Below are 17,581 nucleotides of genomic sequence, written 5' to 3'. Positions count from 1 at the left end.
TTTGTGAGACAGAGATATAGAACCCCGCATCAGGCTCTGTGTCAAGTGCACAGGGTCTGCTTGTGATTCTCTCTCTACCACACTCTCTGCCCCTACCCCGCCCATGCATACACACATGCCTCGCTCTCTGTCTCAAAAAACAAACATCTAAAACATAATTATAGGGGTGCCTGGGTGGCTCAGTTGGTTGGGCGTCCAACTTCAGCTCAGGTCATGATCTCGCAGTCCATGAGTTCGAGCCCCATGTCAGGCTCTATGCTGACAGCTCTGAGCCTGGAGCCTGCTTTGGATTCTGTGTCTCACTCTCTCTGCCCCTCTCCCACTAGCACTGTCTCTCTCTCTAAAATAAACTTAAAAAAAAATTCTTTTTAATATTTATAAAAAAGAAACAAAAGCATAGCTAAATACCTAACATAATATTCAAGATAAACTATTAAGTTTTTTTTTTTTTAAGATTACAAGGGCATATATTCATTTAAAACTACTTTGACATGTAATACAAATATATATATATATATATATATATATAAGTTCAGAGCCATGCAGTCCAATACAGAAGCCACGAAACACATGTAGGTGTTTAAATTAATTTAAATCTAAAAATCAGTTCCTAGGGCGCAGAGGTACCTCGGTACGTTAAGCAGCTGACTTAGGCTCAGATCATGTTCTCCCAGTTCGTGGGTTCGAGCCCTGCATCAGGCTCTGTGCTGACAGCTCAGAGCCTAGAGCCTGCTTTAGATTCTGTGTCTCCCTCCCTCTGCCCCTTACCTGCTCACACTCTGTCTCTCTGTCTCAAAAGTAAATAAACATACATACATAAATAAAAATTAAAAACATAAAAATCAGTTCCTAAGTCACATTAGCCCCATTTCAAGCGCTCAAAATCTGCTAGGAGCTACTGAATTAGAAAAGGAAGATACAGACTATACTCATCAGTGTACAAAGTTCTACTAGACCATGCTAGTCTACAAAGACATATACGAAGGTAACTGATTTTATCTCTGGTGGCAAATTTATGGCTATTAATTTTCTTCTCTTTTAAAGAATGTTTTATAAGGGCTCCTGGGTGGCTCAGTTGGTTGGGCATCTAACTCCTGATTTCAGCCCAGGTCATTATCTGACAGTTTGTGGCCTCGAGCCTCTCCTCAGCTCTGCACTGATAGAATGGAGCTTGCTTAAGATTCTCTCTCTCTCTCTCTCTCTCTCTCTCTCTCTCTCTCTCTCTCTCTCTCTCTCTCTCTCCCTGTCCCTCTCCAGCTCACATGCATGTTCTCTGTCTCTCTCTCTCCCTCTTTCAAGATAAATAAACTTAAAAAAAAAAAGTTTTTAGGGGCACCTGAGTGGCTCAGGTGGTTAAGGGTCTGACTTCAGCTGAGGTCATGATCTCACAGTTCGTGGGTTCAAGCCTGTTTCCGATTCTGTCTCCCTCTCTCTGCTCTTTCCCCATTTGTGCACATGCACTCGCACTCTCTCTCTCAAAAATAAATATTAAAAAAAAAGTTTTTATGATTCTTCTTGTGTACTGTCTTTTTTAAAAAGTTACTAAAAATCTTTAAAGCTTTTACAACAAATTCTTAAATGTATATTTAAATATACATTTGCCTCTTACCCCAATGTCTTCACTACATTTATTTTTTTACTATTCTCATGGCTCTGTGTTTCACGACTCTTCTAGTTTCATCACATGTAAACTAAGTAAAACAAATGAATACATTTAGAAAATACTCCTTTACAAAAAAAGAAAACAAATACTCACCTGTACTGGGGAGGAATTCTAGAAGTATTATGTTTTTTGTGTATTAAAAAAAAAAAAGCCTTAAAATCCACCAAAAAAATATGTAATCCTGTTTTCCAAGTGAGAAGCCATATTTACTATCTTTTATTTCTCTGTAGACATTTCAGTTGAAGGTTATCTTCTCACAGCAATAGCTAGATCAACCAATGTGTGCATTATCCACATTCCTTTCATCCATTCAACAACATTTACTGAATGCCTTCTATGTGCCAAGCATTATAGGTTCCAAGTCACCACTCTCAACAAAGGGAAAGACAAAAAGTAGGGGGAGGGGAAAAGACACACACACATATAAACATGCAAATAAACATATAACATGACAAAAAGTGACAAGTACCAGGATAAACAAAATGAAGCAAGGCTGGGAAAAGGAAAGGGTGATTAGGGGCGTGAGGTAGAATATACTATACATAGAACACTCAGGGGAAACATTTGAGGAGAAACCAGAAACCATAGAGAAGAAACCATTTCAAGCAAGGGTAAAACAAGTTCAAAATCCCTGATGTGGGAACATGTTTGCCATACTGAAAAAAAAAGGCAAGGGGGTCAAGGTGGCTAGACTGGAACAAGTGAGAGGGAGTGGTAGGAGATGAGGTCAGAGAATAAGCAGGGGAGCACTCCAGGACGCTATGCAGGTCATGGAAAGGACTTTGGTAAGATAGGAAGCTGGAGGCACAAAGTAAAGAGGATCATGCCCATCTCTTCCTGGACAGCAAAAAGCTCCAGCCAAGAGGGAAAAAAACATAGCTTCATAGTCCTAATAAACAGTAAGCATAAATAGTTTCATCTTCCTTAAACTGTTATCCCCAACCATCAACTAGATTCTGTCACAAGCCAAAGAGGATCCATTCACCGAAAAAGCAAATGCTCCAATATAGGAAAGAAGCAGAGAAAGAAAATGGGGTAAAAACAGTTCTTCCAAAATACATGATAAATAATTAACAGGAATCGGTATATTCAAATGTTTAAAGGGCAATGACTGATGTCTTTCCTTCCAAGCTTTTATCTCCAAGATTTTATCAGAAAGTTTTAAATTTAAATTCTTAAATATGTGGCTGAAAGGCCATAATAATTACCTTTTTGTAAAAACACGTCAAGTTGATCAGCACAAAAGGCTTTCAATTCTTTCTCAGGTTTGTCCTTCTTGACCAGTGCTACAACATAGTTGGCTAAGGCTGAAGGGTCAGCATCACATCTAGTTAGACAAAGAGAAAACAAAAATGTTTTAACTTTTTTTTTTAAACAGCAATGTCATTAATGAAGTCACCCCTATTTTGGAAAGCTAAAGGTCAACAACTTTATTTCAAATAAAGTGCGAATAAGTTAAATAAATAAATAAATAAATAAATAGTGACTGCAAAGACAATTTTTATAACAAACAGCATACACACAGTGCAAGCAAGATTTTCCTTTTATGCTTATTTTTATAAAATTGTCTATTTTCAATGTTCTAATTATACCCAGAATTTTGGACCAAATCTACATTGATTTGCATCTCTCAATGGAAACAAGGAAAGGATGGGAACCAACCCGAGTTGCAGTGCTGTAGAAGCACTGTTCATATCTTCAGGAACTATCTGTTCCATGTGACCGTGAGGAAGAACCAGGGGAAGTGATGGGACACCTTTCCTCATTCCCTATAACCCCAGGCACCAGCATCCAAAAATAGCAATCAATTCCACTGATAATCTTCTTGGTCTCTTGAAGATCTATTTTTTTTTAAATGTTTTCTAACATTTATTCATTTTTGAGATACAGAGAGAACAGAGCGTGAGCTGGGGAGGTGCAGAGAGAGAGGGAGACAGAATCCAAAGCAGGCTCCAGGCTCCCAGCTGTCAGCACAGAGCCCGACATGGGGCTGGAACCCACTGACTGCGAGATCATGACCTCAGCGGAAGTCAGATGCCGAACCGACTGAACCACCCAGGCACCCCAAAAGATCTCTTTAAAAAACGAGAACACAAGAAGGTTGACACCATAAATATTACTGGCAAACACTCTAGCAGCTCTAAGCAAGAAAGAAAAGATGTGGGAGCTAAAACAGAAAGGATGAGAGAAGTAGTAGAAGGGCAGCAGAAAGGATCTTTAGCTACTTCCCTTTTTTGTTTTGTCCTCCCAACCCCAACCCCCAACCTCCAACCCCCCCCCCCCCCCGTCAGTAGTAACTTGTCTTTTGACATTCAAAATCATCTCGTCTGCCAGGGCAGTACATGTTCCCTGAGTTTCCAACATGTAGTACTCTCCAGACCTAACATTTTATCTACACTATAGGAAATGAAAGTTTTTGTGTTATAAATATATACATATATGGGAAAAATATATTTTTTAAGTAAATAAAAAAAATTTTACAAAAAGAAAAGCCAAGCACTTCCTTCTATTCTCTTTTTTTTAAAGTTCATAATTCAATAAAATAGAATTTTTTTCACTGCCAATACTGCTGTGGGAAAGGCTGTTTCTTTAAACACCCGCACATTTATGCACCAAATCTAAGAGAGCGAGTTTCAATGTCAATTTTACAAAACTGAGAGCTAATAAAAAAATAATTATGGATAAGGGTCAAAGTGCACTGGGAAAGAATATAAGTGTCCACGATGATGAGCTATATATTAATAAAAATATGCAACTTAAAAGAAAGCCAGGATTTTTCTTAAGTAAAAAATGTAAATTACATTTTAGAGAATTATTAATAGACTACCTGGATAAACCCAATTGCTAAATTCTAAAATGGATATACAGATCAAAATCAGAAAAAAAAAGCCTGGGGGCACCTGGGTGTCTCAGTCGGTTAAGCGCCCAACTTCAGTTCAGGTCATGATCTAACAGTCTGTGGGTTCGAGCCCCGCGTTGGGCTCTGTGCTGACAGCTGGGAGCCTGGAGCCTGCTTCATATTCTATGTCTCCCGCTCTCTCTGCCCCTCCCCTGCTCATGCTCTGTCTTTCTCTCAAAAATAAATAAACATTAAAAAAATTAATTAAAAAAAAGAAAATGAAAACACTAATTTGGAAAGTCATATGCACCCCTATGTTCATCATGGCATAATTTACAACAGCTAAGAAGATATAGAAGCAACCTAAATGTCCATTGTCAGAAGAATGGATAAAGAAGATAAAGATGACGTCGTATACATACAATGTATTATCACTCAGCCATAAAAAAAGAAGAATGAAATCTTGCCATTTGCCAACAACATGGATGGGCCTAGAAAGTGTATGTTGAGGGCAGTAAGTCAGAGGAAGACAAACACAGTAAGATTTCATTCACATGTGGAATCTAAAACATAAAACAAAGCAGAAACAGACTCACAGATACAGGAAACAAACTAATGGTTGTCAGAGAGAAGGGCAGTTGGAGGGGACAGGTGAAATAGGTGAAGGGGATTAAGAGTTGTAATCTTTCAGTTTTAAATAAATAAGACATAGGGGATATAATGTATAGCATAGGGAATATAGTCAATAATATTTTAATAACTTTGTATGGTGACAGATTGTAACTCGACTGATTGTGGTGAGCACTTCATAATGTATAAATCAAATCACTATATTGTATACCTAGAAATAATATAACATTGTATGTCAATTACCCAACCTAAAAAACAGCAATAATAAATAAATAATAAAATGAATATATAGCATTTGCACCTTCAAAAATGTTACACAGACCATGCTCACCTTGGCTAATCCATAAATACTTCACTCCTGAGAATAGTAAGGTAAGGTATTTGATCAATCAGTTCTAAACAACATTCAAATGGAGGGGAGAGGATTAAAAAAAATATCACATCTCTACCTTGACTTACAAAGTTCAGATCGTGGATAAGGAAGATATTCTAAACATAGAAAAGACAAGAATTTTTAAAAATACGTACAAATGGTAGAAAGAGGCAATGTTGTTTTTTCTCCTGTTATAAGAAGCTTTAAAGGAGTCTCATGACCTAACAGGTAGAAAGTTGGTAAGGATATGCCATTTCTAGTGAGAAGCAGGCAAAACATTCACATTACTGAATAGGAGTTAAACGAACCCGTATTTCTTTTTAGGTTTACTTATTTTGAGAGAGAGTGAGATGGGAGGAGGGGTGGAAAGAGAGGGAGAGAGAATCAACCCCAAGCAAGCTCTGCACCGTCAGCGCCGAGCCCCATTCAGGGCTCCAACTCGCAAATGGTTGAGATCATGACATGAGCCAAAATCAAGAGGTGGACACTTAACCAACTAAGCCACCCAGGTTCCCCAATCCCACATATCTTATACATGTATTTAGTATACAGACTCTGAAAAAACAACTGCGGAGTTAGGTTGCTTCTGATAAAACACATGATGAGAGGACAATGTGAAAACACAAGACGAATAATTACAAGAAGGTAAAAGATCAGGAAAAAAACTAGACACCAAGAGAGCGATCACAAATTTTAAGTATTTGTGCAACATGAGTAAACAACTGATTGTTAAGAACTGAGAGTTAGAATTCTGTACCCAATTCAAAAGCATGTTTACAACCAAACGAATGGGACCATTTAAATTGAACAGCTCCTAATATGTACCCATCAAGTACTATGACGGAAATTACCAATCTGAAATAATCAAGTCACACCAAGTGAATGGTGAAACTTAAATACACCGGAGAGTTTTATGCTGTAATTTTCTGTACCTTTATGACTGTTCTTATATATTCTTTTATCACTTCTTACTATATAATCTTTAAAAGTTAACAATTACAATACTGTAGTAGCTTTGACACCAACAAGACTTCCAAAAGCGTGTCCCAAAAATCGGGGCATGACTAAGATTCTTGGTAATTTATGAGACAAATGCAGGACAACTTCTTATTCTCTTATTCCAGAGTATTTTAAATCTTTTAGCTATTTATTTGTAACCAAAGCTTATGGAAACTAATTTCTCCTTAACTATAGGGACAAGCATGTTTGAGAATAAAAAAGATTTTAAAATCTTGGATCCATGGATGTGTTAAGTACACACATTTCTAGACAGAAAGAGGCTTCTATTGTAAGAAAGATTAGAAAACATAATGATACCCATCTGAATTACTATTCTACTATAGTCTTTAAAAGGCCTTAATAGCACAATGAATTAGTATTCATTTTATAGATATCTAAATTTGTAAATATGTAAAGACAAATTAAGGAATCCACCTAAGATCATGTAGAAAGCATACTTGTGGAAGTAAAACTCAGTTGGAATTCCAGGGAGTAAAATTATTTTATAGCATATTTTATGGCATATGCTTTCCTACTGTAAATCTGCATGACAAATTAATGTATCTGAAGTCTCGACCAATAGTTACCTTCCAGTTAAAATCAAGAACAAAATAAATTTCCTTAAGTTTAATGGAAATTAGAAACATGAGGACTCCTTAAAATTTACATCTTGCATAATAATATTCTAAGAACATGTTTCAATTATCTTTTATTTTAAAGAATCAACTATAATGAATTTTCATCAGGGGAAGTTAACAGAAATACTGCCCTAAAAATATCTGTAAAATCCTCAAATTTGTCCTTTCCTCCTTAATGAAATCTCCACTACAGGTTTATGACCCATCTGCTTTGGTGGCATATCAGCTTTACAGATCTCAGACATATGTCCAATCCCAAGACCAAAGAATAAAGGTCTTTGCTTGCCTTAGGCCCTAGCCAAGAAACACTACTTAAAAGTTAGAGAAGTCTAATTTTTTTTAAGGAAAAAACCAACACTATTTAAACCTCTTCCACTTTCAGAAAAATCTACATGTTCCTGAATAAGAAGGGCCCAAGTTTAAGTTATACCTTAGTGTGATATTTGTTTCAGAAGTGAGACAATGAATACGTTACTGAGCCATAGGGGAAAGAACCTCCTGATCTTAATGTGTATCAACAGCCATTAAAAATATTCATATTCTCTGACTAGTAGTTGTAGTTATGAGAAATTAGCCTCAGGAAATAAAGCCAAACATAGAGAACACTATACCTAATTAGTGCTAAATATATATATATATATATATATATATATATATATATATATATATAAATATATACATGATATAAAAACAGCATTATTTTTAACAAAAAGTCAAGATACCCATTCTTATTGTTGTTTATTTTTATTATTTATGTTTATATAAATAATATACATTTATTATTGTTTATTTTTCAGAGAAAGAGAGCGAGTGCGCTTGCGAGAGCACAGGAGGGGCAGAGAGGGGTACAGAGAATCCAAAGCGGCCTCCTTGCTGACAGCAGAAAGTCTGATGAAGGACTCAAAATCAAGAACGGTGAGATCATGACCTGAGCCAAAGTTGGATGTTCAATGGACTGAGCCACCCAGGTACCCACCCATTCTTATTGTAAATGTTTATGAAACATAAGGGATCCAAAGTGATAGTTATAAAAATACACAGATATGAAAAACATTTCTGATGTAAGGTAAAATGGAGAAATCAAGATAAGAAATTTTACATTTGGGGGCACCTGGGTGGCCCAGTTGGTTCAGCACACAACTCTTGGTTTTGGCTCAGGTCACAGAGCCTGCTTGGGATTCCGTCTCCCTCTCTCTCACTGCCCTCCCCCTGCTCGCTCTCTATCTCAAAAATAAATAAGTAAACATTGATGTTTATGTTTACTTTTGAGAGAGAGAGCACAAACGGGGGAGGGCAGAGACTGAAGGAGACAGAAGCGGGCTCCAGGCTCTGAGTTGTCAGCACAGAGCCCAATGTGGGGCTCAAATCCATGAACTGTGAGATCATGACCTGAGCTGAAGTTGCACCCTTAACCAAATGAGCCACCCAGGTCCTCCAATAAGTAAACATTAGGTTTTTTTTTTTAATTTTACATTTGATTCTTATTATAGCTACATGAAGTTCAAACACACAAGAGAAACTAGAAATTAATACACACAATTTTATTATTTTTTCTTTCTATATTTTGTATAATATAATAATGCTTTTATTTTTACTTTGTAAGAAAAAAAAAACCTAAATAAAACACCAAAATGTCTGATCCTGAGATCTGTGTTCAGATTATTCCGTTGATAAAACAACACTGGAAAAACAAGTAAACGGGGCACCTGGCTGGCTCAGTTGGTGAAGCATGTGACTCTCAATCTCAGGGTTGTTAAATTCGAGCCTCATGTTGGGTGTAGAGATTACTTAAAAATATAATGTTAGGGGTGCCTGGGTGGCTCCATCAGTTGAGTGTCCCAACTCTTGTTTTTGGCTCAGGTCATAATCTCACACTATGGTCCTAAGGTCGAGCCCAGGTGGGGCTCTGCACTGGTCATGGAGCCTACTTGGGATTCCCTCTCACTCTCCCTCTGCCTCTGCCCCTCCCCAGCTTGTACACACACTCTTCTCTCTCTCTCAAAATAAATGAATATTTAAAAATAAAATAAAATAAAATCTGAGGCACCTGGCTGGCTCAGTTAGTTAAGCATCCAACTCTTGATTTCAGGTCAGGTCATAATCTCTCAGTCATGAGTTCAGGCCCTGCCTCCGAGTCCAGGCTAGGCAAGGAGCCTGAGCTTGCTTGGGATTCTCTCTCTCTCTCTGCCCCCTCCCTTATCTCTTTTTATTAAAAAAAATAAAGAAGAAGAAGAAGAAAAGGAAGTAAAACTTGAACTGACTTTATTAAAAGAGTTAATGTGGGGCGCCTGGGTGGCTCAGGTGGTTAAGCGTCCAACTTCAGCTCAGGTCATGATCTCATGGTTTGTGAGTTTGAGTCCCACGTCGGGCTCTGTGCTGACAGCTCAGAGCCTACAGCCTGCTCCGAAATCCACATGTTGCTCCCTCTCTCTCTGCCCTTCCCCTGCTCCTGCTCTGTCTCTCTCTCTCTCAAAAATAAACATTTAAAAAAAAATTTTTTTAGAAGAGTTAATATGAATAACATTAAGTTGTAAGAACCTGTTAACACATATTAAAAAGATAGAAATAATGGCACTTCTACTTCTTTTCGAATGAAAGCTTTCATCTTCCCCTTAATTAATTAGAGGCTTTCATGAATGGAAGAAAATACCTAGATTTACCTTGGAGAAAAAAAATACATATATATACCTGTCAGCTGCAAACACTGTTTTGATATTCAGACTATGGCCTACAAATCAATAGTCACCAGCTAAGTATACCCTAAAAATTAGGCTATTAAAAAAATATGGGGCACCTGGGTGGCTCAGTCAGTCAAGCGTCTGACTTTGGCTGAGATCATGATCTTGCAGTCCCTGAGTTCCAGTCCCGCATCGGGCTCTGTGCTGACAGACTGGAGCCTGAAGCCTGCTTCAGATTCTGTCTCTCTCTCTCCTTGCCCCTCCCCTCCACACGCACATTCTCTCTCTCTCTCAAAAAATAATCAACATTTAAAAAAAATTTTTTAAATAGTACTTTTCAAAATTGTCAACCAATGTGTACATACACATATAAGGACACTGATTCATTTAAACATTTACTGAATGTTTACTAAGTACCAAGCATCTTGCTTGGTAATGGAATTAGTCTAATCTAAGTAAGACAGACCTTGCCTTGCAGTCTAGTGGCCAAGGGCTGAAAATGAAAACAAATAATTACAGTACAAAATAACAGATGGTTAAAAAACAGATTCACAAGAAAGTAAGTAATAACCCTATCAGAGGATGAGACAAGACAGTGATAGGAAACAGGGGGCTATAAAAGCAACTTCTGACTTCTAGCCTATAGCAATTGGGCCAAGAAAAAAGTCAGACATATTTAGGAGGCAAACCAAAGGACATAAGAACAAGTATGTCCTTACACTTAGTGTATTTGCCAAGGGGTGCCTGGGTGGCTCAGTTGGTTAAGCGTCTGGCTTCAGCTCAGGTCATGATCTTGTGGGTTGTAGATTCGAGCCCCATGTCGGGCTCTGTACTGACAGCTCAGAGCCTGGAGCCTGCTTCGGAGTGTCTTTCCCTCTATCTCTGTCCCTCCCCTACTTGTGCCCTCGTTCTCTCTCAAAAATAAATAAACACTCAAAAATTTTTTGTAGGGTGCCTGGGTGGCTCAGTTGGTTAAGTGTCCAGCTTTGTTCAGGTCATGGTCTCATGGTCCATGAGTTCAAGCCTCACGTCAGGTTCTGTGATGACAGCTTGGAGCCTAGAGCCTGTTTCAGAATCTGTATCACCCTCTCTCCCTCTCTGCCCTTCCCCTGCTCAAGCTCTGTCTCTCTCTCAAAAATAAATAAAAACATTAAAAAAAAATTGGGGGGGGGGGAACTTGCCAAGAAGTCTTCTGGTCAAAATAAGTCCTTTTCTGTGAAATAGTTAAGGGTCAGTCTCCTTAAACGAGTCCAATGACAGCACTTTAGAGGCAGAATAATTCCTTGAGGCCACTAAGCACATTATCAGAACTTCTCAATCTTTTAAGAACATACCTTCAAAATACTCATTTCACCCTCGTAGTTTATTTATGTAAGAGGTCATGTGTCATAGCTACTAGGTGATGATTTTTCCTCCTATTTGAGCAGCTGAAGACATTACTAATCAGAACTTAATGTGATAAGGATTGCAAATCTATGGTGGCATGTAAAACTCTATAGAGTTCAAAGTATACTCCCTCCTTGAACACTGAACCAATACAGTGATCTGTCTATGAAGCTTACTGCTGCCTTTTCCATCATACTCCAAGATGACAACATATTCAATCTCCTAGTGCACTAAAAAAGATGTTGCTATGGGCTGAAGTCACAGAAACTACACATCAAAGTCACGGCTTTCACCAATTCCCAGTCCTACCTACAGGCCCGCAGTGAGACTCTAGCTGCTCTCTAGTAAGTGGCAGTAATGCTTAACAATATTAAGTAAAATATTTTTGCAAAAAGAGTTTAACATATTTTCACATTTCAAAAACCACAAAATTACATTTATATTTAATGATTCTAAGGTACACAGGCACTTTTTATAGTCTATACATTAATATTCATACCATATTTGAAAGATAGATGGCTAATATTATTAACTGTTTAGAGAAAATTTAAAGAATTTCTCCAAAGTCACACAGTAAATCAGACATAGATACAGAACTAGAAACTAAATGCCCTGATTCACATAATGGTGTTTACTACAATAGATAGATGCAACTGTACAAAAAAGTATTACAAACCCCATCACTCATTTTAAAACATATACCAAGGAGGGCGCCTGGATGGCTCAGTCAGTTAAGCGTCCAACTTCGGCTCAGGTCATGATCTCACAGTTCATGAGTTGGAGCACCATTGTTAGGCTCTGTGCTACCAGCTCAAAGCCTGGAGGCTGCTTCAGATTCTGTCTCTCCCTCTCTCTCTGCCCCTCCCCCGCTCTGTCTCTCTTTCTCAAAACAGACATTGGGAAAAAAAGTTTTAAACATATACCAAGGGGACTCCTGGGTGGCTCAGATGGTTAAGCCTCCGACTCTTGGTTTTGGCTCAGGTGATGATCTCACAGGTTCCTGAGTTTGAGCCCCACATCAGGCTCCACACTGAGCCTGCTTGGGATATTCTCTCTCACAATAAGTAAACTTTAAAAAATAAAAATAAAGAAAAAAATAAAACACATACCAAGACAGATTTTTATAGTAAGCTAAACAGCTTTGAATTATGTTTATATATATATATTATATATAACGTAAATAACTTAAAACACTTAAAGACTTTTGGGGGAGGTGTCTGGGTGGCTAAGTCAGTTGAGTGTCCAACTCTTGATTTCCGCTCAGGTCTTGATCCCAGGGTTGTATGATGGAGCCCCATATTTGGCTCCCTACTGAGCATGGAGCCTGCTTAATATTCTCTCTCTCCCTGGCTTGTACTCTTTCTCTCAAATAAAAAATAAATACATAAAGACATTTTCAGGTAGAAATGCATGTTTGTTACTAAAAAATGCTTGCCTGGGGGTACCCAGATGGCTCGGTGGATTGAGTGTCTGACTCTTGATTTGAGTTCATGAGTTCAAGCCCTGGTGGGGGCTCTGCGCTGGCAACGTGGAGATTGCTTGGGATTTTCTCTCTTCCCCTCCCCCACTTGCTCTCTACCTATCTCTCAAAATAAATAAATATATTTTTTAATTTTTTTAATGTTTATTTATTCTTTAGAGACATAGAGACAGAGTACTAGCAGGACAGAGACAAAGGGAGACACAATCTGAAGCAGGCTCCAGGCTCTGAGCACAGAACTTGAACACACAAGATCATGACCTGAGCCCAAGTGGAACACTTAACTGACTGAAACACCCAGGCACCCCAAAAAATAAATATTTTCTTAAAAAGAAAAATGCTTGCCTGAACTTTTTTTTTACGTATTTATTTTTGAGAGAGCACTAGCACAAACAGGGGAAAGGCAGAGACAGAGAGAGAGAGAGAGAGAGAGAGAGAATCCCAAGCAAAGCTCTACTGCCTGAACTTTTTCTAAACTTGTAACTTCATCAGTTTTTAATTTATCCCTTGGATTTTAGTTAGACTTTACTCTTAAAGGGCCCACCTACTGAAAATGAGACGTTATTTCTAATAGATACCATGACATCTCCCAATTGTACATAATCCCTACATAGTCTCTCTGACTGACATCTAGGATATTTTGAAAGTGAGCAAAGATAAAGACCTTAAACAAGGGGCGCCTGGGTGGCTCAATCAGTTGAATGTTCAACTCTTGATTTCAGCTCAGTTAAGGAGTTTCTGCTATTGAGCCCCGCGTCCAGCTCTGTGCTGACAGCAAGGAGCCTGCTTGAGATTCTCTCTCTCCCCACCCCCACCTCCAGATCGTGCTCTCTCTCAAAATAAATAAATAAACTTAGGAAAAAAAAAAAAAGACCTCAAACAAGACTTGTGAATTCAGTCTGTTCATGTAGCAGTAGGAAAAGAGATATAAATTTCTTGACTGAGATGGTTTCACTCCCTTGACTGCACTGCCAATGAAAATGGTACTAGGTTTTCCAAGCCAGTTAAGGAGTCATTTCTTCCAGGCACTGTCCTTTTGTCTTTCCTCTAGTAAAAGTAATTGACATGGGGCACCTGGGTGGCTCAGTCGGTTAAGCGTCCAACTTCGGCTCACGTCATGATCTGGGCTAACAGCTCAGAGCCCGGAGCCTGGTTCAGATTCTGTGTCTCCCCCTCTCTCTGCCCCTCCCATGCTCATGCTCTGTCTCTGTCTCTGAATAATAAGTAAACGTTAAAAAATAATTTTTTAAAGTAAAAGATAGGTCCCCAATCTACAAAAGAAGTGGAAGGTAACAGATAAGCTCTAGTATATGATATTTCTAATTTGTCTATAAGAAATAATTAAATGTAAAATGCCTTGGTTTAGAAACACCCCATTACATGCAACACAACATACTTAAAAACCCCTAAAAATTAAAATCTTTTATAAATTTACTTAACCATAAACTAAGCTAAGAAAACACAATAGAAGATCATGTGCATGGACATAGTATGATTCCAACATATCCACTTCAACTCCATTATCTGAAACCCTAACAACTGCTCTGAAACGCTAGGTCATAACAACATGCCAATCTGCCATGAAAATTTTCTACAATCTGTAATACGCAAAAAGTAAATTACAAATACAACCCATTTTAGCATATCATTTATTATATTTTAGGATGTCTAAAAAAAAAATCCCGTGACAACTAATGAAAATACATATATCTGCATTTATTTCTTTCCTTTTTGCATTTGCTGTCTCTTATTAATGGTTCCATCTGAAACCACACTTCTATGAGTTAAAAATTAGTATTTTTTTATTTGTACTTCTAGGAAAGCCTGAGTAGTGATTTTGGCTCTTTTTAGCCCCAAAAAAGTAACAATTTTTTAGTAATTAAAAAAGCATTTTGGGTGTTTTCAGTTGAACAAGTAAAAACAAATGGGGAAACTAAAATAATCACTTTCAAAAATAATTTTTACCCATAAAAATTACAGAATACTTATAAACTTATTAGTATAAAAAGCCAAGGGAAAAAACACGATTAGGTTTAAGTTTGTACCCAAACTAAATTTTCACATTAAAGAAAAAACAAAAACAAAAACAAAAACAAAAACAGGGGCGCCTGGGTGCCTCAGTCGGTTAAGCAACCGACTTCAGCCCAAGTCATGATCTCACAGTCTGTGAGTTCGAGCCCAGCGTCGGCTCTGTGCTGTCAGTTCACAGCCTAGAGCCTGCTTCAGATTCTGTGTCTCCCTCTCTCTCTGCCCCTCCCCCGCTCACTCTCTGTCTCTCAAAAAATGAATAAACGTTAAAAAAAAAATTGTTTAAAACAAAAACAAAAACCACTACCCAGAATAAAACATTTTAGGGAGGACTAAAAAAAAAAAAAAAAAAAAAAGGCAATTAACATTAAAGTAACATTAAAACTAGTCACCTTCTACCAAAGACATATACATATAATTCTTATAGAATCTCTACCTACAAACAAAATCAGAGCCTATACGCAAAACTGTCACACACGCACACAAGGTTTGTTTTTTGATGTCAACATGAAGGTAAACAATTTTTTAAACATGACCTTTTTTTCAGCCTTTTCCATATATGGTCAATTTCACTAAATCTATTTCATTTATGTTCTACCTTCATCACAATCCATCTCCATCTCTGTGCTCCCAAACTTTACTGCAGAAAAAGACAGCAGACTCAAGACACCCATACTCTTCTACAAAACTTTCAAGTAGATCAACACTAATATAAAACCCAGAAGCCCTTAGTGTACTTTCATTCACACCTGTACTCTCACATACTCCTCATCCTCAGAATGTAAATAGCATGTCAGACATCAAAATTCTAATGCTGCCTCCTTCAACCATCCTACCTTTATAAGACTGACACATTGGACTAAAGATGACTCTCTTCTTAGGTGTTCACGTCCAAGAAATCAAAGTAGCAAAACAACAACAAAGTTATTTAACAAGATTTCTCAGGAGGACCAGGACATAAACTGGGAAGTAGCTGTCTCCCAACAGCCCCAGCTTTACCACACCTCCACGCCTCTCAAACTACCCCTTATTTACACTTCTGAAAAACTCAATGTTTCCACTAAAATGGTCTAATCTAATGAATCCTATAGCCTGCCCATCTCTTCCTCTACCCCTTTTCTTTCACCAGCAAGTCCTCACCTCTAACAGGAGAATAAGCACTACAAATGAAGAGGGGGCAGGAAATGATCCCTTCCCTTCTCTTTCCAAGCCTTCTTTCCCAAGAGAGTTCGATATCATCTCTCTCCAACTCTCCCTTCAGCATTCCTTCTCTTCCCTCTTTGGGATGTTTCAGAAACTACCTATATCCCCATATCTCAAATAAACTCACCACAATCCTAAGCTCTTAAAATGGTTACAAAACAAAACAAAAAGCTGATACCTCTGCTCTCTCTCTCAAGTGTCCCAGTAATTCCATAACTAATACTACCCAAATATTTTTCAAAAACAAGCCCTTCTGATTCTTCAGCCCGTCAACAATAATCCTACACCCCAATATCCTCAGTTGCCCTCACAATCCTTCAACAATATTTACAAAACTCGTAGTCTTTCTTCTACCCCTTTTATTGCTCCTATGGCTGTACCTAAAAATCCCTACATGTTGCAGGTATACCCCCTTTCAACTACTCCTCCAAAAATATTAAATACCAGGGTAGCCCTTTCAACCCTCAAACTTTAAAATCTCAGTTATTTTCTAACCCTTAATGGTATTTAAAAGTTATTAGTTCTCCTAGTACTAACAACTCCCAGATAATATTTTAAAATCCCTTCATATCCTTGTTATCCTATTTAACAGCTTTCCAGTAATTCCCAAAAACACTTGAATGCTCACATATCCCTTTCAACTACCTCATGTTTCTCAAATCCTTCAAAATTCTTGAACCCTTAGAGCTCATCAATAATCGCTATAAAACCCTCAGTATCCCTACTATTCCTTTCTGTCTTCATGTTTTTAAAAGGCCCTCGATACTCTGCTTCTGGATCTTTTAGCCCCGTACTAATATTGTTAATAAAGCCCTCGACAGGCTGCTACACCCTTAATATTCACATTCAAAAATCCCTCGATAGCCTTGCGATCTACCGCTGTTCTCAAAGAGTAAAATTTTAAATTCCCTCACTATTCCTGCTACCCCTTCCAACACCCCAATATTTATATTTAAAAAGCCCTCGCTGTCCTTGCCGCCCCCCACCCCCACCCTCCGGTCCCACAGCCACACCGCCTCTACGCCCCTGCCTCTCGTCGCCCCCCCCCCCCCGCCACCGCCCCCCCCACAATGGTGATAGTACTACAGAGAAGACGTCGCCGGGACCTCCGGACCGCGGCTCCTCCGCTCCGCCCTCCCCCACGCCGCCTCCCCTCCCCCCACGCCCCCGCGGGCCCCCAACGCCCACGTTCGCCGGCCCTGGCCCAGCCTGGCTCACTCACATCGGCTCCAGTAACTTGGCCAGCCAGGACTTGAGGGCATCCACATCCTCTATAAGCATGGTGCAGGGAAGGCGGGCTTGGCCGCCGGTCTTGTTCAGGCCTGCCGCGGGTCTCCCCTCGCCGCTTCCTCACCCTCTCTTCACAGCTCCGGGTGCCCCAGCCCACCGGGCATCTTAGGAGACTTCAACCTACTCCCCCGGCCGGGGCCTAACAGGAACTAACCCAAGAGCCCTCACTCAACCTAGCTTGACGGCTCAGGAGGGCAGGAGATAGCGTCAAGTGGCGGGCGCAAGAACCAATAGAAATAAGAGGGCCGTGCGCGCAGAGCCAATGAAAAAGCTCGCTCGCCCCGCCGGCAGGCCGTACCCAGTTAAGGAGGAGGGATATAGCAAGGTAGGTGGAGAGCTTACGTGAACTCCTGGTGCAAGATGGTATCTTGGAG

The 17,581-nt window shown here is 39.0% G+C and overlaps 1 protein-coding gene across 4 annotated transcripts in view; it reads right to left on the bottom strand.

Moving 5' to 3' along the window:
* The window catches only part of RBM27 (RNA binding motif protein 27), a 72,269-nt gene extending 54,900 nt beyond the window's left edge, over nt 1–17,369 (bottom strand). For all 4 annotated transcript variants that reach the window (XM_007079961.3, XM_015536593.2, XM_007079962.3 and 1 more), the window contains exons 1-2: nt 17,140–17,369; nt 2,872–2,990 (exon numbers count right to left, since the gene is read on the bottom strand). In XM_007079961.3, coding sequence (XP_007080023.1) covers nt 2,872–2,990; nt 17,140–17,198 — 178 coding nt within the window. In that variant the 5' untranslated portion in view covers nt 17,199–17,369. The remainder of the gene's footprint in view (nt 1–2,871; nt 2,991–17,139) is intronic.
* Nucleotides 17,370–17,581: the final 212 nt, after the last annotated feature.

This window comes from Panthera tigris, chromosome A1 (genome assembly GCF_018350195.1).
Source record: "Panthera tigris isolate Pti1 chromosome A1, P.tigris_Pti1_mat1.1, whole genome shotgun sequence".
NCBI lineage: Eukaryota > Metazoa > Chordata > Mammalia > Carnivora > Felidae > Panthera > Panthera tigris.
Note: the sequence above shows the minus strand (reverse complement) of the source record. Positions and strands in the feature narration are given on the sequence as shown.